Consider the following 27227-nt stretch of genomic DNA (forward strand, 5'->3'; position numbering starts at 1 on the left):
GTCTGTTTGATGAATACAGCGTCCAATGAGTACACGACTATAAGTGATGAACTGAGGATCTGGAAGGAAGCTGTCGTGGTTTGTTCTAATGTACTGTTCCAGAATATGCCCGGAGGGACAGAAAGTTAAGACAAATCCTAGGGTAGCAGGCCTTCGGTCAGTTGATCGAACACGGGACCTCCCGAATACGAAGCAGAAGTCAGCCACTTCACCAAGATGTTTTTCGGGCAGTAAGTTAAGAAAAATCCTAGGGTAGCAGGCCTTCGGTCCGTTGATCGAACACGGGACCTCCCGAATACGAAGCAGAAGTCAGCCACTTCACCAAGATGTTTTTTCGCAACTGTTGTTTTCCTACCACATGTGCGTCTCTTTAAGAGATGTCTTCATGTACTTTCTCGAAATGGCCTTAAAAACCCTCTAAATTAGGGACTGCATGGGTCCAGCCACAGAAAACTTGGCGGGGGAGGTGTGCGGGCTTGTACCGCGTCGTATATTGGCTTTCGTTACTGCGTATTTTCCAGGTTTTAAATAGCACCCAACTCTCCATGCACCTCGGAAACCATGCTCCGGTTGGGAGGAGACCCGACTGTTTCCAAACCCAACAGCTCCTCACTGGAAATAAGCCAAATTATTCTGCGAAAATGGAGAGGGGAGGCGCAGGAGGTTTTTCAACGCGGATGTTGTTTATGAGATTCCATTTTATACGCAAACAACATCAAATTGTTCTAAGAAACAACGCAAAATCTGAAGCAAAACATCCCAAGTTGTCAGACCAAAATATGTATCTTGTAATATAAACGGCGTCAGTTATGTACAGTGTAAGACACGCTTGTATATCCAGATGGACGATGGCTTAGCTGCAACTTTATGCTCTCTTGTGCTGACATTTGCTGCCTCCTACTTCTCTATTCTTTCTGGCTGAATTCCAGTCTCTTTAAATGATACAAGCCTTCCTCTTGTGATATATTTGCATTCCAAAGCAAAGGCAACCAGAACTCCTTGGAATCGGTTACTAAATAATTGATGTACTTTTAAACAGGAAAATAGTCAATGAGTCAATCACATGACGATCTCAAAATGCAAGGGAATTTTGGATGTCTTCGTGACGCCGTGTAACAGGGTGCATATATACCGGAATAGAGTGCAGAATATCCGTCTACATAGCATATGATGTGCTGAATATACAAACTGAAGTAGACTGTCAACTGGTTAACCCTTTGAAGTAACATTTAAGCATTCATATTTTACCCCACAGAAAACATACCATGCCACCAATACAAAAACTAACCATTTAACGCTGTTTACGAATTTGTTGGTTCCATGACCACATTTCGTGTATAAACTCTATATTACTTTACATGTGGATGTAACCCACTCTCTACTTCACTGCTATTTTCCTCTACAATGGCCAATGCTTACAACTAGAGGAGGTCATGCGTGTTATTTGTCAATGTTAATGACTTCGTATAAAACTGTATGCAAAACATTTAAGTAAAAAAATATTAAAATGTATCATTGTTGTGGTGTTACTGTGTATTTATGGATCACTGCATAAGTGTTTATGGAAATAATCACCGCTTATTCCAAGAATGTTTAAAAAAGTCATGACTAATAGTATTAGGTTAGATACTTTGCTAGTCATAACTAAACAAATAAAACTGATGCCACAGAATGAATATATTTCTGATAATGGTAGTTCCTGGCTAAATATTGGTCACAAAAATCAACTGAATTATCTAACCTTTATGCCCCATAACTCTTGAGAGATGGACTTAAATCCCATTTTCAGCTATATACTATTGAAAGGCAGGATGAAAGTCAACAATGATTGGAAAGGACATGGATGGACGCAGTCGCAGTCTAGTTTGAGATACTACTCTAGAATTTCCCTGGAAAGACTGAGGAAAACCACAAAAGTCCTCAAACATGATAGCTGGTATTCTGCGTGAATTCCTACCACACAGCACCCAAATATAAATTAAGTGTTTCCAAGCCAAGAGCAACAAACACAAAGAGAAATTTCATTATTTGAAACGACCCATTTTCTAGCACCTCATAAAATTAAGGTGTAATATTTAATGAACTAAATTACATTTTATTATTTACATTCTGATTTTTATACACAGAGTGAAAATATATAAGACAATTCCTGTGTTTTACATAATATCTGCGTTCTGGAAGCAATAAACCATTCTCTGATGCACAAAAATCACAAGGCAATTTATCTAGTGAGCTACAAATTATCTTCTTTGAATAATTATAGAGCTGAAATATCACAGCTGAGACAACAGTGAAAAACAAACAGCTTTAAAACCTCTATACCTCCTGGCCTGACGCTATCATATTGGTCGGATTAAATCCTACGCAAGCAGGATACTAACACTTTAGCCTAATATTTATTCTGTTCAACTGGCAAAGATACACGTAGCAAAATCCAAGTAAACACAGCAAATCTGGGAATGTGGGAAGTGCTATGTCATTGGAATACAAAAGAACCCAATAGATTTCATCCTTACCAGTGCAATACCGAACAGGCCAAAAAGCAACATACTATTACTACCTTCCAAGAATTCCAATTTTATCTGCCATCTCCTTCATGCCTATGTTTTCGGCATTTTATCTTTGGCAAGACATAGTATAGTAGCCTTTAAACCACAAGAGGAAAAGCACAACACACAACACGAATCTCTTTTCCAGTCACACACAGATCATATACGCACACTAATATAGATGTTCCTAGCAGATAGAATGGTCCTGGTAATAAACACAATAAAGTATTAGTCTGAATAATTCTAATGAAGAAATAAATACGTGACTGAGAAAAGTAATACTTATTTAAAAATCCATGTGAACTATAAAACACACGCTCAATAATTTATTTTTTATTTGGCGATAAAACAGTTCATTGAGAAAATGAATTTAGATACAACCTATCACAAGGAACTGAAGTGGACCAAGATCTAACTAGTCTTCTCAACTTGTGGCTGAGATGCCAACGGCACTTCACCACTTTCTACCTTGGAATCAGTATTTTCTGTAACGGGAACTTTGTCTGAATCTCCGCCTGCAGTCAGGTCTGTTTTTTCTGAAGGTGCAGGTGCAGAATTCTTTTTCACAGTTGCACCTTTCTTGCCGCCTTTCTTGGGCTTCTTCGATTCCGCTGTTTTGGAAACATGCTGGGGCTTTTCCACAGTTTGTTTGTGTTCGTCCACTTCCATTGGAACCTGCTCATTCACTTCACCAGTTACAACAGGCTTCACCTCCATGCTCTCACTGCTCTGTGCAACCTCCATTTTCTGTACCTCAACAATAGGTTCAAGAGAACCAGTTTCCTCCACCTTTTCTTGTGTCTGTTCAGTAATAGCTGGAGCAGCATTCCTAGTTTCTTCCTGTGCACCCTTATCTGCCTCAGCCACTGTACCTTCTGTGGCACTTTCAGTTGGAGCTACTTCCATCACACCTTCTGTAGGGGCTGTTTCCACTGTTACACTTCCTTCAGTCCCACTGGCTTGACACTCTTCTGTCCCAATATCCATGGCTGTCTCTTCTGCTGCAGGTTTTTTATTTTCCTCTGATGCAGGCTCTACTGCTGCAGGTCCTGTATTTTCCTCGGGGACAGGAACTTTCCCTTCAAGGCAACTAATACATCTCTGAATGGTTCGAATTGCATCTTTCCGTGCCTGCCGCACATCATCTTTGCCCTCTGTATCAATGTCATCAAGTTTCAGAAGGTTTCTTGTTAACATCTCATCAAGGTAGATATACTCCTTGTCCTTCCTTGAGTTGCCAGAGTACTTACTCACTTGGACCTTCAATTCCTCCATATCTTTCTGTACTGCTTGGACTCGTGCAATGGGACTATTGGCTGCAGGAACCTCGGAAGTTTTGGGAGGCTGTTGTTGCTGTGGCTGAGGCTGTGGCTTTGTTTGTCGCTGTTGTTTTGGAGATGACGGCTGCTGGAAGTTCCTGCCTCCTCCTGGTTGTTGTGCTTGATGCTGCTGGGGGTAGAACTGATGATGTGAAGCATACTGAGGAGCTCGACCAAAACTGTGTGGTGATTGCTGTGGAGGGAACACTTGTTCCACTCCGGGGTGTGGGACTCGTGATGTAAACACATGCTCTACATTCTGTGGACTGACATTTCTGGGAAGTATAGGCTCATCTCTACCCTCAACAAATATTGGAATATGCCTCACATTTCCAGTGTTTGTTTGTTTTGTAGGTGTGGCCTGCTGTGGCTGTGGTGCTTGTTTTGGTGCCACTGGTGGTTTACCATGGCTTTCTGAAGTAACAGTCCCAGGGCCACCACCTGATGATGGGTCTGCAGGGTTAACTGGATTGATTTCTATGCGAGACACAAAACGTTGTGGCTGCTGTGGTTGCTGGGTACGGTTGTCAGGTGGAGCAGACATAGACCTCTGACCACGACCTTGTTTCTCTTGCTCAGATTCATGCTGCTGTTGTCCAAGATCAACTGTATTCCTCAGCCCATACTGAGGAAGGTTCCCTTGATGAGATCGTCCATTAAAGGGACCTGGTTCCTCCCTCTGTTCCTGATGCTCAACTCTTTCTGGTACTGTAGGTTCACAGTTGGAACTGCTAGCACCATCAGTCTGTCCTTGGGCATCGTCATCTCCTGACCTTGAGCCACGCCGTTTTCGACCCCATGTACGGGCACCTCCCATCTCACCAGCCCAGGGTGGACATCGCAAGTGATCAGCGAATTCTGGGTGACGCTGTGCCAAGTCATCCAGATGTGACCGTATGTCCTGACGTCCTCTAGGCATCATATCGTCTTCAAATGGGAATCCAGTCTGTAAGTGTGAAATACCACTGTAAGCACAATTTAAATCAATCTACTGTATCTTTCCAACAACCAAGACAGTAATTTACATAACTTTAATAGCTCACAATACACAACAACCTATACCACGATACTAATAACATAAACTCTAATTTCTGCAAGTGTAACATGACAAAAATGTAACTCTAGACTAAAAATCAGTGAATTCCAATGCAAGGAAATGTCTGTTCTTATAATTGCTACATTCTTTCATGCTTCATATTCACAACTGAAAATGCAAGGGAAAAAGTACCTAATGGGTTATAGGCTACACGATTGGGGATCAATTCCTCATAAATTTTTCTTTTGCCCACCTAGCTCTCTAGCCAATGAGTACCATGATTGTTTCCTTCAAGAGAAGTGGCCAGGGCATGAAGCTAACCACAATCTTCAATCCAGAGCAGATTTAGAATGCGCTGAGGTACACCTCCACTCCCCAGTGTCTTGATGGTGAGGTCTTAAATTATGCATAGACATAATTTCTACATCTTACTTAAGGTGTGACATTCTCATCTGTGTCTCTCCATGAATGTAGAGCTACATTTTTTGTGCACTTTACAATCACAAAATTTGGAACGTAGAGACACTGAGAAACATTTCACGTGAGAAATGCAATAATACAAGAAAAGAAAAAAAAAAACTTAATTTTTATCCAAGTTTACCTATGGACCAGGTCTTAAGGTTCAACTCATGCAGCAGAGCAGGCTATATTATACACAAATGTAACTTCTCTGTTTCCTGATTTCTGCTGCAGACCTAATAGAAAACCCTCAAAGACTTGTGAAATTTACTCTGCACTGTTGCCAACATGTACAGCAGCCAGCTGCCACGGTTCTTACAGCAGCGTAAAAATATTGTGGTAGAAATTCCGGATAAGATCTGAATCCTCATTCCTCCCACTGCTTTTCTTGAATAACTTTGTATCATCATACCTTGCTTAGGCAACATTACGAGAAGTCCTGATCTCCGATATGGTGATTTTGGTGCCTCCCATACAAGTATGTTCAATACAGAATTCAGTAAATTTCTGATGATGATGATTTTTCGTCACAGTTTACTGTATATATATATTGTAATGACAATGAAAAGACGTATATCCTAGGCAGAGGTGAGTAGTTCTGCCTTAGGTGACTAAAAATACAGGGTCAGACTTTAACATTGGCAGTTGGAAGATGACACTTCACGATATTATAACTAACACAGAATTTGTGTAGCATAAATGGGGGAGAAGAGGACTGCATACAAGATACTGGAGGGAAAGCCTTAAGGAAAAAGACCACTAGGAAGACCAAGACAAAGGTGGGTGGATAATGTTAAAATGAATCTTAGAGAGGTAGAATGGCTCTGACTCAGGATGAGAACCAACGGAGGGCTCTTGTGAACATGGTAATGAACCTTTGGGTTCGAAAAAAATTAGGAGTTTTCAGTAGGTGCACAACTGGCGGCTTCTCAAGACGGGCTCAGCTCTATGAAGTTAGTTACGCCAGTTTCCCCAGCAGGGAAAACTGATCTTTCTCTTCACCATGGTACCCAGACCGACTCTGGGGCCTGCACGCCTTCTTTTGCAATGAACACTGGGATCTCTTTCCCTAGGAACAAACTAGCTGGGATGCGAAGGCAATTCATGGTACCCGTAACATCACGGTTAGCGAAGCTGTTCGCGCTTTCTCTCTCGCACGCATGCACAAATCTCAACATCCCAAGTGTAAACAGAACGTCCATGGCTGGCGTGTCTTTGAGGAACAGGCTATCTGGAGGTCAACACACGCTGAGAAATCTGAAAATTGCTGTGCACGAAAAGCGGAGATAACTTATAAAAAAGTTCTCTCTGTGCTTACTAAGCACCACGACACAAGGACATACAGGAGAGTGGAATTAGATCTCCACACATTCCTAACCTCGGCCCCAATGGAGATGGTCTGCTTCACGCCCTGACTGTTTTACCCCCGGTACTCACTGNGGGGGGAGGCAGTCCCCGCCGGGAATGTAACCCCGGCTCCCCGGTAGTCCGACCCGTACCATGGTCGCTAACCCAGCTCCAGCTGAACTAAATAAAATTTACGGACTTCGTACTGCATGTACGCTACAAAGCTAAGCAATTTACTGTTTGGGAAAACTATACTAATTTATTGGGGGAACTAAGAGCAACACGGACATAAACGTCGACACGAATGGTCACATCGTCACCACTGTCCTTTAAAGTTTTAAAAACACTGTGTACTTCGGGTTTATAGAATATTATATTTAAGCATCCTGTTGCACTATAATACACTTCTATATGTAATAATACAAATTCCGCCGTGAATGCAACAATTTCTTTGGTTGTAGATCTTTGTCTTTTTTCCCTCTAACCTACATGTTTCGGCCGTAATTGGCCATCATCAGGTGTATTTTTCACTATGTAGTTGTCACACTGCACACAGTCCAAAATCTAAATCATCAGCCTGTCAGTTTTGTTTAAAATCTCGCCAACATACGTTCCTCAATTTGATTTTAGAATTCCAGTTTAAAATTTAAAGTTTTAAATATTTTAAATACCAGGGGAACCTGCTCTTGTCTACTTTTGCTGCAGCGGCTACTTCTTGCTTTCAGCACCGTTCAGGTATTATTCTGTGCTGGCTCCCTGTGCGTCTGTAGCTGCTCATCTTTAATACTTTTGGGCAAAAGTATTAAAGACGAGCAGCTACAAATCTTGCGGCTTCGCCAAAAGGGTTCAGCTCCATGGAGTTAGTCCAGTTGTAGGATGATTTGCAAGCAACTGAACTGGAAAGCCGCCGTGACCCAATATGAGACTATCAGGCATACTCCTGGTAGGACGCAATCCCGAGGATGGCTTCCCCACTACGCGGCAGGCATGCTACTTTACTGTTACATTCGACACAAATGAATCAGCGTTATCTTCAGTTTATATTGTGGGCGGAGGCCGTTTCCAGATATTCATGTCACACAAGCCTTTAACATACCCACCTCGTTCTAGAAACACAATTCTGGACACAGAACCTGGTAAGTGCGGATTTCATCCGTTTAGGCCAGTGGTTAAGTACTGTCGAAATCGGGCCGAGATACACGCATTAATATCTAATATTAATGCAATTACTGTGTTTCTGGACCTTACCCATTGTTCAGTTTTTATTTAAAATACACCACGTTTCGGAGACTGGATTCTGTCTCCGTCTTAGACCGGAGATAGGTACTAGCTGGGCACAACTGAGTAGGTTCAACCTGAAGACGGAGACAGGAATGAATCTCCGAAACGCGGTGTTTTAAACAAAAACATGAGTACGGATAGTGTCCAGAAACACAATGAATGTACACGTATTAACAGCTTCGTGAAGTTTCGACACGTGACCAGTTATCACACCAATGCTCGGTGCTCAATCATGATCACGGGCTGGCATGAGAAGGCGCGGTACCAGGGACTGTCTTATCCTACTCCTGTAACTAAAATATCTAACCAACTGCATGCAGTAGAGTCCTTGAGACGCTATAATCGCTCAGATACATTTCTGGCCTTGTAGAAAGCGCAGCTCGTCACCGTGATCACAATAGCCTGAAGAATCCACTCCAACCACACTACGTCTTACGAGTGCGAAACTGTGACCGACAAAAATGAAGTATCCCATGCTACATGCACTGCCCCCCCCTCCCTGGTAGCTATGAATTTCATGCGCAAGCGGTTAGAAACGTAATGGCTGCTCAGGAAGGACCGATGAGTATAACTTTAATCTGAGTACGAAACCGGCATTTGTTCAATTCTGCCGATCCAAGTGGACCAATGGTTATATCCATTTCAGGTTAGTCAACAAATTTTTGAAGAACAGCATCAAATGAAAAACGCATACAATTTGTTTACGTTTTAACATTCCTTTCTGGAACATGGGAAGTTGGGATAGGTCTGTATAGCGACGGGCTGGGCCGGGGATCGATTACCGGTAGGGGCAATATTTTATTTTCTTCACAGTGGCCAGACTGGCTCTGGTGCCCACTCAGCCTACTAACCAATGGGTACTGGACGTTCTTTTCCCGGGGGTTAAGCGGCCGAGGCGTGAAGCTGACCACTCACTTCCAAGTGCCGAGGTAAAGAATTTTGGAGTTATACCTCCACTCCCCCTTCCATGGCATAGTACTTAAATAAGTAAGCACAGGGCGAACTTTTGGGAACATGTCGCGATTCGATACATAATTAACTCAGAGTCTGTTCTGAATTTAGGCTCCAGAAAAAGGCAGGTCTTTAACAACAGTCACCGTCATTATAGTCATTAACTATAACAAGTTTAATCAGGATTCTTCGTGGTACTTTTACGTTTCGCTTCGAATAGAGCTAAAACCCGAGACTATGACGTGAGTGAGGAATGCTGCACATCAGCGCCATTTTAAGGGTAATGGGTCCCGGCAAGCTCGTGCCTAAAATAATTTCAATTCGCGATGGCCATGAATACCACTGCTTTACGATTAACACAATGGTATACTTAACTGGTGAAAGAACAAATACTGTCTATTTTCATTTGTCATCACAGGAACAGAAGCTGATCTAAACATACAGACATGGGGCTCTTAGAATGAACGTACTGAAACAATGGAACTGTTTATCACCTTCCGACTGACCAGTCTTCTACTATTCACTGCCGTGTCGTCATATAGCGATCGTTTTATGAATTAAACTGTTGCCAAGCAACGAGGCGATGGGCTTAAAATTGCTTCTACGTTATAAAACCGAATCTGATCGCCTAGCAAACAGAACAGTGGCGAGGAGGGTACGTTAGACAAAAGGATTAATTATTCAACCCCTTCTAATTCTAAACAAAGACCATATTTTAAGGAGGTCAAAAACTTCATCCCCAAAAAACTTTAGGTAATGTGATACGTACTTCACAAAATTATCGATAGCGCTTTTAGACTTGTATTCGGGAGGTGATCTGTTCGAATCGCGCCTGGGACAGCGGGTATCGTGACTGACGCTCTTCGTGGGCTTCCTCAGTCCCTTCGAACAAATGATCGGAGAGTTAATCTCGATTAGAACACAACCAATTACTTTATAATTCATTCTGAATGCTACCATTTGATCGCATACGGCCCAGATGCTGACAATGTCTGAAAACAATCCACACAAAACTTACGAACTGCATTTCATATGCCATAAACCTGAAAACAATTTCAAGTATGAAAGCCGACGGTGTCATTTATTTTTGGGTCTAAGTATCTAACGTTAATGGTCTTCGTATCGTTTCTCGTAACTCCAGTATTTTACGCTTAATTTCTCACGCGAATTTCCCTTCCCGTCACAAATTCTACACCACTTTAAAATCAAAAGTTACTGTAAATGTTTCAAGACTCATTATTGTCAGTAATCTGCCTTGAAAATGAACCCACATGACCGCTCGTACCTCGCACCCGTCTCCTTAACACCAACCGAAATCATACATTAAATATCTCATACAAAATATGGAAAGGGTTAAATTACCACCGTTTCATTTCGAAATTTACCTACCTCGAAAAATACACATTCTTATTCATATATCAATGCGTACACATCACAAAATGCCATAATTATCCATGTACTTACACCCAAGGGGAAATCGTGTTCACTCCAAACGCAACGTTAATCAGTATTCTTTGCACCTAGTTCCATTTCTTTGGGAATGGAACGCTGAACGATTATACCTTAACGAAAGCAATGGAATATTAGACACAATAAACACTTTCCCTGATACTGCATGAAGTTTCCGGGCGTCTCTTTTCTAAATTTTCTTCTTTCCGAGATACTGTAACCCCGGACTGTTTAAACACCCAACTCCCATTGAATTCCAATGCGGACCTCGGCTCCCAAAACCTGCAGTGTACATTGCGACACTTCTCGAACATGAGTGTGTGTCTAATCCTGGCCAACTAACACCAGCTGTGTTCACTTCACAAGGTTACGCACGTTCTCCTTCGCCAGAGCTTTGTGTTTACGGATCAATAAGCGTCTCAAAAACTTCCCTGATACGCTTTACGGTAGACAGTTCTGCCACATATGCTCCTTGCTATCGTACTACCCTTAAAATCGCCAAATATCTACCAGAGTACACGGCGTCTCGTCTCAGAACGAGGTACTCTTCCCTAACACGCTAGTAATAATTAATGGTTTTAAGCAACATACATGCCACATTCTGATGTAATAATGAATTGCAATTCATTCTATTCCTTTGAATGGCGTTAAAATCTGTTGTGAACAGGGCTGGGGAAGCGGTCGTTTGGTCGCCAGTGGACGTTGGAAAAAAAAAAAAAAAAAGGCTGCCGACCAACTTCCCACTAAGTGTTCGGAAGTTGATTTTTGAAGTTCTGGCATTCTCAACCAGTCATTTGCGGCACAGAGGGAATGCTGAAACGCGTTTCCAAAAGCTGTTACGATCAACATAATTGGTACATCATAACACTTACTCCATTTTTAAATTCTAGTATTCTTATTTGTCCATTGTCTGTTGCGCCTGTCCCGTGTGTTTTTTTCCCTGTGGCGCTACAGCCCCAATTTGGGCCTAGGCCTACCTCCATAAACTCTCCGTTTCACTTCGGTTTACTAGATCTTACACATTCGGTAGGACTCATTGGGCGAGTGATCAGCTCGTCGTAAGGCCTCTACCTGTAGACGAACACAGAAAAACGCACACAAACATCCATGCCCTGAGTGGGATTCGAACCCACGATCTCGGTTTCCGAGCGGGCGAAGACAGTGCATGCCTTAGACCGCTCGGCTACCGTGACCGGCCCCGCGTGTGTTTAGGGCAAACAATAAAACAACAAGTACCTACAGAGATGTGAGCAAAAATACCGACCCATCTTTCTCGTGGAAACCAAAACATTTACCTACATACAGCATTCTCACAAAATGTATCGACCGAGCTGGCTCAAGCAGTAACGCTTCTAACTTGTATTCGGGAGGTGTTCAGTTCGAATCTCGACCATGACACCAAGTATCCCGATGCTTCTCGCAGTGGGGCAGGACCTCCAATTAGGCCACGGCCGCTTCCATGTCCTTGCCAATTATTTCCTTATTCACGATTCACTCCATCATTCTACGCTACACAAACATGGTGATCCCACTTCCTGAACACCAGAGCTATAAACAGACGTGTTTAGCTACATGGTTTAAACATTGCACGGTGTTTCATATTTAATTCATTTCTAAGAAACGAATTAATTAATATCTGTTTTCGAGAGCCAAACTGGCGATTCAACGGTCCCACTTGGCTCGCGTGCCACAGTTTCGTCACGTCTGCCATATACTCTTAGTTACAGACAGCCTAATAAATGCATGAAGGCTACCGTATCGCTAGAAATCATAGTGATTTATTCAAATGATCTAGTTACATATTCAATGGTTTAAACTACTTTCAACGTAAGACGCAGTACTCTGGCCAAAGGAAACTGGCGTACTGGTTAGAAAAACTGTCACGTTTGTTCTTCGGGTCAAACAGCATATTCCAGTTTATTAGTATGAAATATTAGGGCGAGGGTACACCAAAGAAACTGGCAACTGCAACGCAACCGCAATTTCCGAGAAACGTCACTGATTTCAAGCAGGCACACACGGAGGAAACTTATTTTTGATTAGTTGCTCACATCATCTCAAATGGGTGTATTCGTCCTACTTAATGGTTGATTGTAATTTTTAATTTCGTTCACTTCTCTTATGCAATGTCAATAATGCCGATCCTGTCATAATATGGCGGTGGTTGCGACGGTGTGAGAAGAGAGGCCAACTACCATATGAAAAACACAGGGATGTTAATTATTTTCATTAAGGGAAAAAAAGGGTGACCAGATAAGTTGCATTTAAGAAGGAATTGTATATGAAAGAAATGATATATTAATGCAAGAGGTGCTGAGCCCTTCTGGAGGAACCGCCAATTCTGCAGCTACTCAAGAATTTCCCAGCATTTTATGGAACCCAAAGGTTCATTGTCGTATTCACAAGAGCCACCCACTGGTCCCTATCCTGAGCCAGATCAACCCAATCCATATCATCCCATCCTATCTCTGCGATCTATTTTAATATTGTCCACCCATCTACGCCTTGGTCTTCAAAGTGGTCACTTTCCTTCTGGCTTTCCCACCAATGTCCTATATGCATTTCTCGTCCCCCTATTCGTGCTACATGTCCTGCCCACCCCATACTCCTTGACTTGATCATTCTAATTATACTTCCCTTGATGTCAGAGACCAAGTTTCACACCCATACAGAACCACAGGCAAAATTATAGTTCTGTGTATTCTAATTTTTATGTTTTTGGACAGCAGACGAGAAGACAAAAGGTTCTGGACTGAATGGTAGCAAACATTACCCGAATTCAATTTCCTCCTCAATCAGGTTTTGTTATTGTCGTTCCCAAATATCTGAACTGTGTCATATTTTCAAAACATCTGTTTCCTATCTTTATGTCATGCTTTTGCCCTGCGTTTTGGCGACGAGACAGCAACATGTACTTAGTTTTCTTTGTGTTTACTTCTAGACCACTTAAGTACAATATTAGGAAAAGAAAACACGGGGTGCATCTGTTCTTCTGTGACAATTTAAACTCAGGTGCTTATATTGTTTCAAAAGAACTTAACCGGGATCCAGACTCCATCTCGTGAGAAATTCCTTCCAAAGACAAATCTATTTTGTCCCGCCTAGCATACTTTGCGTGGAATGTCATATATACCAGGCTCATGCTCAATTAACTGCATAAAAACAAAATTAGCAGCTTCATCAACCTTTCGTGACGTGTAAAGAAGCAGGTGAATCACAAAAGTACGTCTGAACAGCTGACACTAGGAAACTACGCGGCAACGCAACTGTGAGAAGACCGGCTTGCTCAGTTGCCTGGGAGATGAGTTTCTCAGTCTCCCGCGAATTGAGTTACAGTTTCCTCAATTTGCCCTGCTACATTCAGTTCCACGTGTTCAACTCAGCCTGATAACAATTCTCGGAAATTGTGGTTGCCAGTTTCCTTGCTGTACTCTCGCCCTAATATTCGGATTCATACGTCTTCACAGAACAACATTCTCTTTCGAAATCGATTTTATAACAGAGAGCACCAACTGATTTCTCTTTCGTCCTCAAACAAGACTGGAAGAGATTCACTTCAACCGCGTAAACATTCTCCACGTACGCCTACTACGTTCTTTAGAAACTTTACATTCCGCATAGAGTCAGAAATTACTTCTCTTGTATTTCGTCATATATACTAATCAAAAAAGAAGTTCTGAGAAGAACTAATCGCCGACTTTCCTTTGATACAAAAGGGCCGCAAAGAAAACGAAAAAACTACGAAGCGACACATAGACAGCAAGGCGATCTCATAAGCCTCTCTTTATATTTTTCTTCAAAATATGGCAAGTAGGCTAGAAAATTAAGGCTGTCTTCCGAGAGGTCACGCCGTGTAACCCGGGAGACGTTTACGGACGTCTCTCAAGAGCGTACTGCTTCCATATTTTGCCCTTGAAATGAAGACAAGTTCACCCGAAACGTAAACATCCACCAGACTACACGGCCTCACACCACACAAGGGCAATCTTCAAACACCGCCGGGGGAACCTCACGCAGCTAAAAATGTGTCAACTCTAAAATTTAATCAAGTTCCGACCACCAGAGGCCACAACTGGGCCGCAGGGCTCCTCCCTTTCGACACTCGAAGAGACGAGTGCGAAGCAACGGAGCACAGTCACAATCACACAATACGACATCCGGCGTCAGCCACTTTCAGCATAAGGCTGATTTAATATAGCGCATTCAAGACACCGAAACATGCCTGGGCATTAAAAACACGAGAAATTAACCAGACAACATGCTTCAGTGGCGATTTACATCTGATCAGAATACTGACAGTAACGAACCCCGACAAATCTGTCAACCGTAACTTTGTAAGCAAAAGTTGCTGGAAAAAATCACGGTTGTACCGGATTTGGGAGTACACCGATATGATTCCCAGATAAGATATCATAAACAAACTCCGTGGCCTGCAGTCCGCAAGCGAACAATACCGACCAAGCGACCGCCGCTTGTCGGCGAAGTTAGTGTCAACTTTTGCGGATAGAGGGTGTCACGTGGTCAGCGTAACGGATCCCCACGGCTGTTAACCTCGGTTTTCTAGGCCAGAAGATAAGCTATCATACTAATACAAATTAATATTAGCATCACGGCCGGTACATATTATGTACAACGTACATAAATTCCATAATGCCGTGAAAACCTACCGCGAAATCAGGGTCCTGTGTTGCAAACTGCAAGTAATCCTGTGGCGTATCCGTCATTACTGGGGCTTCCATTACACTTTCACTTCACGGTTTACAAACAAAACACAACGTACCACACCAGCCTATCTCACAGTCTACGTGTTCACAACTGATCCCGCATTCGAAGCAAGTTTCCTTAAGTACTCATTCTGTTCAATTATGGGCGTATATTCAAGGTCTAGTTGACGCACGTAATCTTTCTAGAAGGAATAAACCACCATCCCACGCGAATCCTTCGTTACGAATGGAACTCTCTCATGAGTGGTGCACAAACCTCACACGAGAACGCTGACTCACTCCACGGCCATTTCAGGAAAGTAAGCAAGTCAACGAACAGCTGATAGGTCTAGACTGTTTTACATCGAAATATGGCAGGACTACAAACTGAACGGCACTTTGCACGTGGAAATATTAACATGCCACCTTAGCCTGGACATTGATACGGGTGAATTCCATGCATTACCAAACAGCGAGCGCCGTGGTATGGCGGTTACCACTTCTGCGACATGACACGTTCCTGGATACGGCAGTACCTCCGGTTCTTGATTTCCCACTCAAGGGCTTGCTTACCGATCGAGTTAAATTAATATCCACCAGGCTTACACTCAAAATTTTCGGACTCAAACTCGAATATCGAACTTACTCCGGGACTGTGAATAGTCTGCAAGGAAGTGACCATCACGGCTTAACAATTCATACTGTAACGCTCATATCGAAACGCTTAAGATATATAAACGTACTATTTTTAAAATTAATACTATATTATCTGATGTCAATTTACGGAATTATAGTGCGCAGGGGGTTAGAATACAGAGAAGTAGGTCTGGGCTTCGGGCTTCAGAAACTTTCTTTTTGAACGTCCCATGTTCTAATTAACTCAAATTACGATTTTTCGGCTTACGGCCAGTTTTCGTGAACGCACAAAGTCGTAAACCCGAGGTTTGGGTCCAAGAGACTCACGGGGTGAATGCTAAGGACTGGTGTCCGGTCCAGGCCAATTTGGACAGGGGCAGAAAATATTCCGCATGGTGCCAAAGTCCCAAGAGCGAAATGAACATTAATCATAACTCACATGTATGCTTATCACGGGCGCGTCCTGTCACTGGAAACCTCACAGACATGCTTATATAACCTAAGCAAATAAGGTATTAACTCCATGGAGCAGAGTCCTTGAGAACCAACAGCAGCTCAGCCACTCGTTAAATTCTCCGCATTTTATGGAACCCAAAAGTTCACTGTATTCGCATGAGCCTGCAACTGGTCCCTATCTGAATCAGATAAAGCCAACACTATTTCTTCAGTATTAAATTTAATATTATCCTCTCATCTAAGCCCTCATAGCAGTTTTTGCCTTCAGACTTTCCTATAAAAATTCTGTATTTACTTTTTATTCATTACCTGGTGTGCTACAAGCCCTCCCCCATTCATCCTTATTATACTTGTGGCACATGAATAAAGGCCACTGATGGAATTATGACTGGCAGGGGAACACCAAATTACTTGGAGAAGAACCTGCCACAATGCCACTCTGTCAAACACAAATCCAACATGAATTATTCTGGAACTGAACGCAGGCCTCTGCTAAGAAACCAGCAACAAACTGCCCAAGTCATGGCACAGCCTTGCTTATTTCTTACCTGACGTGAATTTAATTTGTAATCAGAGCTCTTAACACACCAAACGATAGAAGCTATACAAAAAAGTGACTGGGGAACTTTGGTTCCCAGGTTTACCATCGAAAACATAATGAAATTGGGATTTATACTGGAATAAATCTACTTTGTCTGTAATTACGCATGTATTAAACATGTAAGTTTTAATGTTTATGTAACAAAAGTACACTGTCTCCTTTCACATACCACACTGCAGCAGAAACCAGTAACCTCTTAAGATACTAAGCATTGGATAACTACATCAAACAGATTACAGTGCTTTGTTACAAAAATAACATGAAATTATGTTTTACATTATGCATCTTGATTAAATAATCTGAAACTCTACCACAATATTTCATGGGCAAAACTAAGCAAAGCTGTTAAACAGACCTGTATCAATGTTCTCAATTACACTTCGAAGTTCCCCAATTAATGATACCAAATATCCTTACACTGATAACATAAAAAATGGGAGGGTGGTACTGTGACTACACATTTCTCATTGGGGGTACCTTAGAACTGCAGTCTTTAAAGAGCAGGTTTGGTTGTATCCGTCAAAATGAAATTTCAGTATTTACCTTGGAACCTTCGAAAATTATTCACATGAGACTGAATAAATCCGTTCAAAAAATATTTGCCTTTCTTTGTTAAATTTTGCAACTATTTACGCATATATAAAGTTCACAAATATTCTCTTACTAGAACTGTTCACCTAGTAGGCAGTTCTGTGTTGGAGTACAGAAAAGATGTGCCCGAATTTACACTCACAAATTTCCACGAAACTTGAATATTACGTGTCTATACTCAAAGCAACTTCCTCAAATGTTCAACTCACCCTAGAAAATGGGCCAGTCGTCGGCATTGATCCCCAACTCGGAGTGGTTTCGAAGAACATTTTTCTATCTTGATCAATCTGTTCTTTTAATTCATTTAATATTTCGTCGCCCGATTTACCACGTAATCGATCTCTCAACCTCGGTTTATCACGAAAAGAAAATGACATACTAATGCACTCGAAGCCAGCACTCGAATTATATACAAGCAAGACTAAATTCCAGAATCTACGAGAACATTCTTCAATGGCAGTAGTCGTTCAACCAATGGGAGAGACGTTTGGAAGCTGTACAAGTCTAACCAATAGAAATGAGCGTTACTGATAAACCCTTCGAGTACAGTCTTCAACATTCTCCATTGGTCAGGAACATTCACGAATAAAATGGAAATATCGATTCAATAAAATCGAACGTAACAAATATTTTTTCATAATCCGTGACAAATCGATGTTTTGTTAAGCCTGTAGATACATAATATTATATTACGGAAGAAAGACTTATGGCAGAATGGTTACATTGAGACAAGTGCATTGCAAAATTCTTACAAAAAAAAAAACAGGTTAAAGCTTAGACATGGCACTGAAGTCCAGTATTATTTTCTCACTGTGACTTCGCATGAACCTCAGGTTGTTTCTACATATCCAGGATAGTGATGTTTAGTAAATTTAACTCTCTTCTATGGCTACTATGTAACGCCACAGATAGTCCTCCCGGTCCTCCCGACACTTAAATCCGTGTCAGGCATTTTATAACGTAACCATGGTACGTGGTCGCCATCTGAGTTCAGACGAACCGTGACAACTACTAAACTCGATACGCACAATCGATTACAATTTCATTCAAAAGTGTATTTAGTACGTATTTTTTAAAGGGTTTTTCTTTAGTAGGAGAGGAATTTGAGAGCTTGTGATTGGAATGATGTTAGCATGAACGCGTGGCTCTTGTAGTGCAAAACTGCTTCATATTATTGAGGTACTTTTATAAATTTTAGGTTTGTCAGTGTGATATGATGTCGTTCTCTACGAACATTAACCCCTCCAAAGTCACATGGTGTTAATTGTCCAGAATGTGCGTAATGTTAAAGTGAGCGCAAATGAGTTGTAATAAATGTGTTTGACGTCGTATGTAGGCTAAGAAAGAAACAATATCCAAAGCTGTTTATATGTGTTTATGAGTTTCATAAAATGTTTCAGTAGTATACAGGTAACATTTGGTAATATTAAAAGTAAACCTTTTTTCAGATGGCCCCATCTGCGGTTCATGTAACGCATAAACTGGCTTGCTTTGTGTGTGAAGAAAGCTTAGAAACTGTCAGCTCCCTGCATTACCACCAAATGTGCTACCATACAACGGAGGAACTTTCACTGGCTTTATTGACTCTGAAGGGGCTTAAGTTGTTGGTTGGGGACTTAGAAGAAGCAACGGATAGTGAAGATGCTGTGCTTCGCACAGGCTTAGCTAAGTATCCACATTTTCTTTTGAATGAGAATTCCAACAAGGCAGAAAGTGATTCAGAATCTACTGCAACAGCTGAATCGTCCAAATTGCAAGGTGCAATTTCGACATTGGATGGTGAGAGAGTTAGGGTGCCTGTAGTTAGAATCTATCATCGAACAGATGCAAACAGTGAAGAGCCCTTAAGCAATCCGTCTACTGAAGAGTTTTCAGAGGACATTAATATAACTCCATTAAGAAGCAGGAGTGAATGTAGAACAAGAACCAGAATGACTTTGAGGAAAAGAAAAAATGATCCAAGCATATGCAAAGATACTGGATTGTCTAAAAGAACTTGTATTCAGAAGATCAGGAAGAGGCAATCGGTTATGTCCAGCAGAAAGAATGTTGAAAAATTTGAGGACCAGAATATGGGAAACCTTGAACTGGAATGTTGCAGTGATGATGGAAAAACTATCAGCGGCAAACATGAAAATAGTTCAGAAACTGATACTGATAATGAAGTAATGAAGAAATGTGCATCAGGGTTGGGTCACTCTGTTGAAAGTCATGTCAGTCAGACAAGGGATAAAGCTTGTGATACATTTTCTACTATTTTTGCCAAAAGTGATGTTGAAACTGGTGAAGGTGGAAGTTGTGAGTCTCAGAAAGTCACAACTGACACAGAATGTCTGACAGAAACTAATGGCCTATTGACCAGTTCTCCCAAGACTGAAGCGAACACTCCCATTCACAAAGGGAGTTCCTGTTCATCTCCTTCCTCTGTTGATAGTCTCCTCTCACCAGATAATTCTCCACGTCCAGAGCGTTATATTAAAGCAATCATTTCCAGATTGCCTAACATTATAATCTCAGATACTGACCAAAATACCAATGTGAAATCCCAAGGGAGGCGAACCAGTAGGAAGAAACAAAGAACCCCACGAAAGTATGTTAACGACAGCTATGTGTTGCCATCTCCAGTTTCGAGACACCACCGTTCCAGTGTTCAGTATGATTACAGTAGCAAGCAACAGAAGAAAGAGAACGTGCAGTTTCAAGACTTCTTTGTTCCAAACGTGCAGTTGCAGAATGGTATTGATGCAAAATGTGGCACCAGTCCGTTGGATATTTCGGAGAAAGAAGTTCAGACAACGATGATGAATCCTTCTGATGATGATTCAGGGATACAAGTGGAAGAACGGGAAAGAAAATGTAAAAGGAACGTTGTAGATGAGTCTACAAGCAAACAAACGCAGACAGGGCTCCTCAGCATAACAACGCAGCGGCTGGCAGCTTATCGTAAACAGCCTTCAAGAAAGTGTCAGAAAGAACAGCCTAATGGTAAGAAATTAGACTCCAGTCGCAACACAAATGCTGTGCGACAGAGTGAAGTGCTTGAAAGTGTTGCTGCCAGTGATTCAAAGACTTGTGTCTTTCCATCACCATCATCACATGTCAACAAAAAAAGCAATCATACTGGCAGTGTTTCATTAGAGAAATCAGAAATCACAGGACATGGAGCAGAGGGTAAGATGAAAGTATGGAGCAAAAGCCTTATGAAAATTTACCCGAGAGGAATGACTGACCGAAGATTCTTTTGTGAACCTTGTGGCAAAGGTTACAAGAAGAAATCTCACCTAGAGCGGCACGTGAGAGTCCATACGGGTGAACGTCCATTCCAGTGTTCACACTGTGAGAAGCGGTTTGCAGTGCGGTCAATCTTAAAGCAGCATGTCCGAACGCATACAGGCGAGAAGCCATACTGTTGTACAGTCTGTCAGCAGCGGTTTCCACAGAAGTCTGGTCTCATGACTCACACTATGTTGCACACAGGCAAACCATTTAAATGTGACCGCTGTGAAAAGGCTTTCGTCTCAAACCACAAGCTTGTTCAACATCTGAAGAGTCACGGTGGACCTCGCAAGCATATCTGTTCAACCTGTAGTACACAATTTTTTACAGCGGGAGCACTGTTGCAGCATGAACAGACTCATAGTCGCAAGGGTCCACACTTGTGTATGATATGTGGGAACAGCTTTCGGCAGGAAACTCATCTTAAGTTCCATTTAGATGAACACTTACAGAAGTTTAACAGTATCGATGCACCAACCTAGCCTACATGTCTTGTATTTAGTGTACAGATGTCAGTGACCTCTCTTTGTTTTCGGATATGTAATAGAACATTAGAAAGTGCTGATATGTTATTCTGCATGTTGCCACCAGGTGGTGAAGTGGCTAGTACGTTATGTGTACGTGAGAAGTTGGTGAAATCACTGTCACAGAAATTCCAAGAAGTGATCTAAAGTGACCCTAAAATATTGGATCTCTTGAACAATAATTTTTCACAGAATAAATTGCAGGAAGCTGTCCCTTGTGATATTATGTGGCACTTAGAGAAAGTGGCATCTCTCAGTCTTTCTCCTGTAGCCTGTACTTATATGTAGGCAACAGGAATGTTGCTAATGGAAAATTCATACTTTGGTAAATATTAATGTAATTCATGTATGTTAATGAATTCAGTGTAACTGTGCAATTCATGCTGGCTGCCTTTGACAAGGTGTGATATTTATGTGGTATATATTGAAAATGGTTTCATGGAAATGGATTTTTAAGTTTAAAGCTATTCTGTGCACAGTGTATGTGGCAGTTTTGTTTAATCACTTTCCTTCTGCCTTGCCTCACGCCAAGTAGCTCTGTCCTCTTATTGTCATCCTGGGTCCCAGGCTAGATACGGACTCGAGTAGATTTTTATTTTAAGTTGCACCAGTTATTGCTGTGAGAATGTGGGCATGGTTCCACATTTTTTGGTATTAACTGTATAAGATTATAACAGTGAAGGTTTTGTTTTGGTCTGTTCAGAATTTATAAAATTCCAGCAAGAAATGTTATCACAAAGAAGTAAACAAGCTATAAGTCAGAAGTTCTTCAAACCCCACAGTCTTATTTACCTTCCTTTGATGTTTCCACTTTTATGAGGTTCAACTACAGGGTGTGTCACTTGGAGGAAGCTCTGAATTGATAATTATAAATCATGCCATAATTTACTAATGGAAACAAAATTTGGTGAGTGTGTACCATGGTAGAATTGGAGATGATTGAGTTACCAAAGGTGCTGAAATTGGTTTCTCCTCTATTGGAGACACAGTCTGCTTAGTCATATACATTATTCCACCATGTAACATGTGGAACCACAGACTGAAGGAAATGGTACAAACTGGGCAGGCAGGCAGGTAGACAGACAGACAGACAGACAGACAATGGGTCAGTGTCGCCAACCCCAGTTTTATCACTAAATTATTAAGTGATTTATAATAATTAATGGAACCTCCTACAATTAATCATTCTGTATGAAACTGCACAGTGTACAGAACTTGCATACACAGCATTAGCTGTGGTAATTGCCTTATGGTTAATGTGTTTCAGGTTAATGTTCACTATATAGGGTGTCACAAATGGAAGTTTGAAGAGTGTTACATTCTGGGATGTATTGCCTTGCAGCTTGGTTGAAGTTTTAGAGGAATGTAGTTCTGCAACTTGAAGGTCAAATAGTGAACCAAGGAAGACACCAGCAAACTGCAAGTAGAGCTGTGCTTGCTTCGTGTAGACTTCTTGCTTGGTTTACCGTTTAGTTCTGAAGGCGGAGGCAGTACATTCCTGTGAAACATCAGTGAACTTCTACTGAACTACAGGTTGTCACATCCCAGAAGGTACTATGCTTCACAGTCACTGCTGTGAGAACCAGATATCCACAGCTGATACATATATCATTTGGCAGTGCCTAGGATGGTGATGTGGTTTTCACTGGTAGAGAAAAACGAAATTTAGCCATTATTCAATTTCTGTTCTTATTCAGATAGCTAAAATTTTTAAAAGAGCTGGAGGGGTACTTGTGCCAGCTGACTGATCACCTCCTTCCAATTAAGATAGCTGAAAATTCCTCAAAACCAAAATATTGTATTAATATTATAATTCAAGAATTCACATAGGATTGCTAACTAGCCTTTTTATAATAATATTTTTTCAAGCTTGAAACTTCAGATGTGACTTCTCTCGCCTATCAGAAATTTACATGCTTCATGACGAATATTAATGATCACGTTTTGATTTCCTGGTGTATCTTAATTACAAAAGAGAATTAGAACCAGAGGTTTGTCCAGTTGCACTATGAATCACATGCTGTTGGCATTTAATTTCACTCTTTCATGCCCCATAACTAAATATGTTTAAAAATATGAACGATTTTGTACATCATCTTGTACATTTTGTATGCAGTTCTGTGATAGGGGCCAGGCTGAACACAAGTCTCTCTGCTGCAAATTGTGCCTGCTTTGTGGTGTTTTTGCATATCTGGCACATATGTTCTTGTGTTACAAATTTGGTAATTTGCAGAAAAGCAAGCGTTCATATGTCTCTATTATATGAGTATGGATATTGAAATTATTTCTGTTTATGTTATAGGGATGTGTTGTAATGAAAGTATGGGTGGTATTCATTGTGTGAATCATATGACAGAGGATAACAAACTCTTTATTTTCAAGTGCCTGGTACTTCTCTGCCCCTTATATCACGTTATCCTTAGTTCTTTAGTCTCACAGTTCATTTTATCTCCTGATAGGAGATCCTTGTATCAGAAATTTGTACATAAAAATATTTGAGTTTAGAGAATGTTTAATGAGAGACAGGTTTGTGCCTAGCAGTTAAGTGCCAGAGAAATGGGCACAATGCTCTGGACATGTGAAAACAGTTGATAGGCCAAAGTTACTGAGAAGGGCATAAGAATTCAAATTTAGTTAGAAGAAACATAAGGTAAACACAGAACAAGATATTTAATCAGGTACTGGAAGACATCAATAAAAGAGGAAATTGGCGGCAATACAATGAGAAGGAAGGACTGTGAAAAGAAAGCAAGGTTTGGAAACTTTAACTTTCTGCCTTTCAGTTTATATATAAACGAAAGTGATGTGGGTAGAAAAGAAAACAAAGTAAAATAGCAGTCCTGAATGGGTGATAATATTTTAGCATATAATAATACCAGATTCAGGAGATCAAACCTAAAAAAGAATTATTTTTACATGGCAAAACCATTGTAATTGTTTCTTTTCTAATTATAATAATGAGTGAATTCCAATTTCTCTCGAAAGTGTCGTTCTAGATTCAACTCCTCCTTGTTTGTCCCTCATTACTTCCTCAAAACTTTCATATCAGTTGCTTGGATTTTGCAGTTTTTCTTGGCAAGGGGCCATTCTTCACTGTTAATGTGTTAATATTGTTTAAAATGTAATCTCTAGATTTCTGTTTTGCATTTTTGCCTTTTCCCATAAAATGTAATGAAATTTTTGTATAATGTAAAACAAGCTATACCATCAGTTACAATGGAAATTTTCAATATGATGAGTTTGTACTTATCTTAAGTTAATCATGAATATCAATATTGTGTTGTTATTTTTCCCAAGTTTGTTGATAGGAGGTAAAGATGAAGATGGTAAAATAATAACTTCGTTTGTCCAAATGGCTATGTGATAGTTCTTGTTATAGTTTCAAAAAGTTGTCCTGCACATAGGCCATGTCACACTCTCACCATGTTCATTCATTGTTTTTCTATGCATACCTTTCCAACAACTGCGAGAGAATTTGGGTTTAAAATGCTGGTTAAAGAGTGATGCATATAATAGTTATGGAAATCGTGTGTAGACACATAAATAACCTTCGATAAGTAATGTTACATGTGCTAACTCTGTACAGTCACAGCCCAGTTGTATTTGCAGACTGTAAGGCATGGGAAATCCAGATTGTTTTAATTTATTTTGTAGTAATACTTTATATAAGTAAATGACTTGGTTTTGTTAACTTGTTGATTTTTATTTGAAATGCAAAATAACATTTCATAGCAAGTAGGAAAGCTTTTTGTCACTGAATACCCTGAAAATCAAAGCATATCAGGGTCATATATTTCAATAAACATATAATTTGCTGATCCATCATGACAGTACAGACGCCATCTGGCACCACTGCAAACTGTGTTTCTGCAGGACAGTGATAATTTCAAAGAAATACATTAAATATGTCTTTTATTAATTATAGCAGAGCTTTTCCTACCGTTAAGGTAAACTTGAACATTGTCACACAAAAAGAAATTGAGTGGAAGCTTACATATCCATATTAGGGATGGGCTGGTTCAGACCTTCCATGTTTTAGCATGAACCACTTCCACTTCAATGTAAGTGAGTCAGATCTGCAGAAATATCATGTTACAGACATAGTATGACAGAAAGGGTCAGTAAAAATATTTTTAAGTTCATGTGCTTGTATTTGATTGTCAGCCCAGAAGATGGTAATCCTTCCTGAGGTATTTTATGGTTTACCTCAGTCCTCCAGGCAAATGCTGGGATAGTTTCTTGATTACCTTTATTTTTTTTTTTAATTCACTTAGTGGGGGGTGGAGTCCAGTTGGGTCCATTCGGCACGGTGGCCACTGATTGGCCTATGGTAGCTTGCCCCGTGTGTTCATGATGATGGAGAATTTGGTGGAATGAAGATTGGCAGAGGAAACTGAAGTACTCGGAGAAGACCCGCCCCAGCGCCACTTTGTCCACCACAAATCCCACTTGACCAGACCCGGGATCAAACCCGGGCCGCCGCGGTGGGAAGCCAGCGACTAACTGCTTGAGCTATGATGCTGCCTAATTACCATTTTTATACCCTTCAGATTCATTGTTCAGAATTGTCTTCCTGTGTGAGATTATATAACGTGCAGTTGAGAAAGCACAGCTAACTAAAGCAATCAGCACACACATATGCTGTTACTAACTTCTATTATTCTAATATTATATTGTAGCCTTCTGCTGCACTTCATTTAGTATCAGATGGTTTCACAGTCACACATGCAGCACATCATTCTGTAAAACTTACGATATGGAAGAACAGCAGTTTCCACATTTATAATTTTGAAACACCTAATGATGAACTTATGGGTCATCATTAGTAACTTTTAGTAAGTTTTATAGAAAGACATGCTGCACATGAGACTGTGAAACTATTTGATACTGATTGTATTATTCTCCATTTTCTGCTCTTTTGTTTATGGTTAAAAAATGCAAGATTTTGAAAGCTGTCTCTGTTTGTGTACTTACCTACAAGTATTAAACCCCCACTGTTGGGCCAAGTAGATGGAGCCCCAGACCAGGGATTGAGATCAGCTCAGTCTGAGGTACCCAACAGGACATGTCTTATACTTCTACTTGATGAAGGAATGAAAAGTGAAAAGATGGCAAATGTCCAACATATATGTGTCAGTTTAATAACACACCTTTATTATGACCATTTAGATTTGTCTTATTTTCTTCTTGTTCTTCTGCCTTCTGATCATGTATAACTTCCTGCTTTCTGTTAAAATAGTAGGATAAATTACTTTTTGATATAAAGGGACATTGGTATTCCATCAACCTGAGACTGTCTTGAATAAAGGAGACTTCACCCATTCCCTGCATATTGAGGGTTAAATCCCATAGTTTGGTACATTATTTATACAAATTGTCAGTCAGGATGAAATCCAGCCTGATTACCTACTACCTTCATTTAGAAAAATTAACATTTTGGTTTCTGAGTTTTTGTATTTTGCATACTGACTTAGACATTCTTTGTAGGAAATCTGACCCAGACATATCGATAGCAGCTAGGAAATAATCTTACAATCTTGGTGTGAAATCTGCCNCTGTATTTCGCATACTGACTTAGACATGCTGGCAGTAACCAGTAAAGAGTGTGACATGCTTTGTATGAAATCTGACCCAGACATATTGATAGCAGCTAGGAAATAATCTTACAATCTTGGTGTGAAATCTGCCTTATACATGTTGATAGTAACCAGAAAAGAATCTTACATTATTTATATGAAATCTTGCTGAAGTTAGGAATGGGGTGTAATCTGGAATGATTTCATGCTGAGAACAGGGAAAGAGTTAACAGCACTAAGGGAACTTTTGAGTATTGTAATATTTTATAGGGGAACTTAACTCATATTAACATACTGCCTTTTTATAGTACAATTGTGGAGGTTAGACAATCCATTTAACAGTCCAAGTTAAATGTGTACATTATAGCAGAAAGAGGTTATGAATCATGGTATATATTTTATCCAAGAGTTTTATGTTGTATATTGTGTAAGAGTATTTGAGAAGACAGCCATTAGTGGTTTTTGCTATATGA

The 27227-nt window shown here is 40.6% G+C and overlaps 2 protein-coding genes across 11 annotated transcripts in view; one reads left to right on the forward strand and one right to left on the reverse strand.

The window, feature by feature from the left end:
• The window catches only part of LOC111873421 (zinc finger protein 37), a 52440-nt gene extending 26987 nt beyond the window's left edge, over positions 1 to 25453 (forward strand). For 2 of the 7 annotated variants that reach the window (XM_033755090.1, XM_033755088.1), the window contains exon 3: positions 18827 to 25453. In XM_033755090.1, coding sequence (XP_033610981.1) covers positions 18827 to 21136 — 2310 coding nt within the window. In that variant the 3' untranslated portion in view covers positions 21137 to 25453. The other 5 variants (XM_023868132.2, XM_023868133.2, XM_023868131.2 and 2 more) reach the window with 5 other exon arrangements.
• On the reverse strand, positions 2042 to 17863 carry LOC111873422 (BAG domain-containing protein Samui). Of its 4 annotated transcripts, none has more exons than XM_023868134.2 (2): positions 17588 to 17863; positions 2042 to 4814 (listed from the first exon to the last, which is right to left on the reverse strand). In XM_023868134.2, exons 1-2 carry the CDS (start codon positions 17753 to 17755, stop codon positions 2961 to 2963), a joined length of 2022 nt encoding a protein of 673 aa, XP_023723902.1. In that variant the 5' UTR covers positions 17756 to 17863; the 3' UTR covers positions 2042 to 2960. The 4 variants fall into 4 exon arrangements, with proteins under 4 accessions (XP_023723902.1, XP_023723903.1, XP_023723904.1 ...); XM_023868135.2 differs by lacking the exon at positions 17588 to 17863 and adding an exon at positions 15059 to 15337; XM_023868136.2 differs by lacking the exon at positions 17588 to 17863 and adding an exon at positions 10407 to 10733.
• Positions 25454 to 27227: the final 1774 nt, after the last annotated feature.

This window comes from Cryptotermes secundus, unplaced genomic scaffold (genome assembly GCF_002891405.2).
Source record: "Cryptotermes secundus unplaced genomic scaffold, Csec_1.0 scaffold276, whole genome shotgun sequence".
Lineage (NCBI taxonomy): Eukaryota > Metazoa > Arthropoda > Insecta > Blattodea > Kalotermitidae > Cryptotermes > Cryptotermes secundus.

Bases quoted from the DNA above. Each gene is read 5' to 3' on its own strand.
- LOC111873422 (XM_033755091.1), bottom strand. From the start codon at position 9,902: ATGGTAGCATTCAGAATGAATTATAAAGTAATTGGTTGTGTTCTAATC. The intron at 4,834-9,711 runs GTACGTATCACA...TTGTGCTTACAG, and splicing joins GCTATCGATAATTTTGTGAA to TGGTATTTCACACTTACAGA.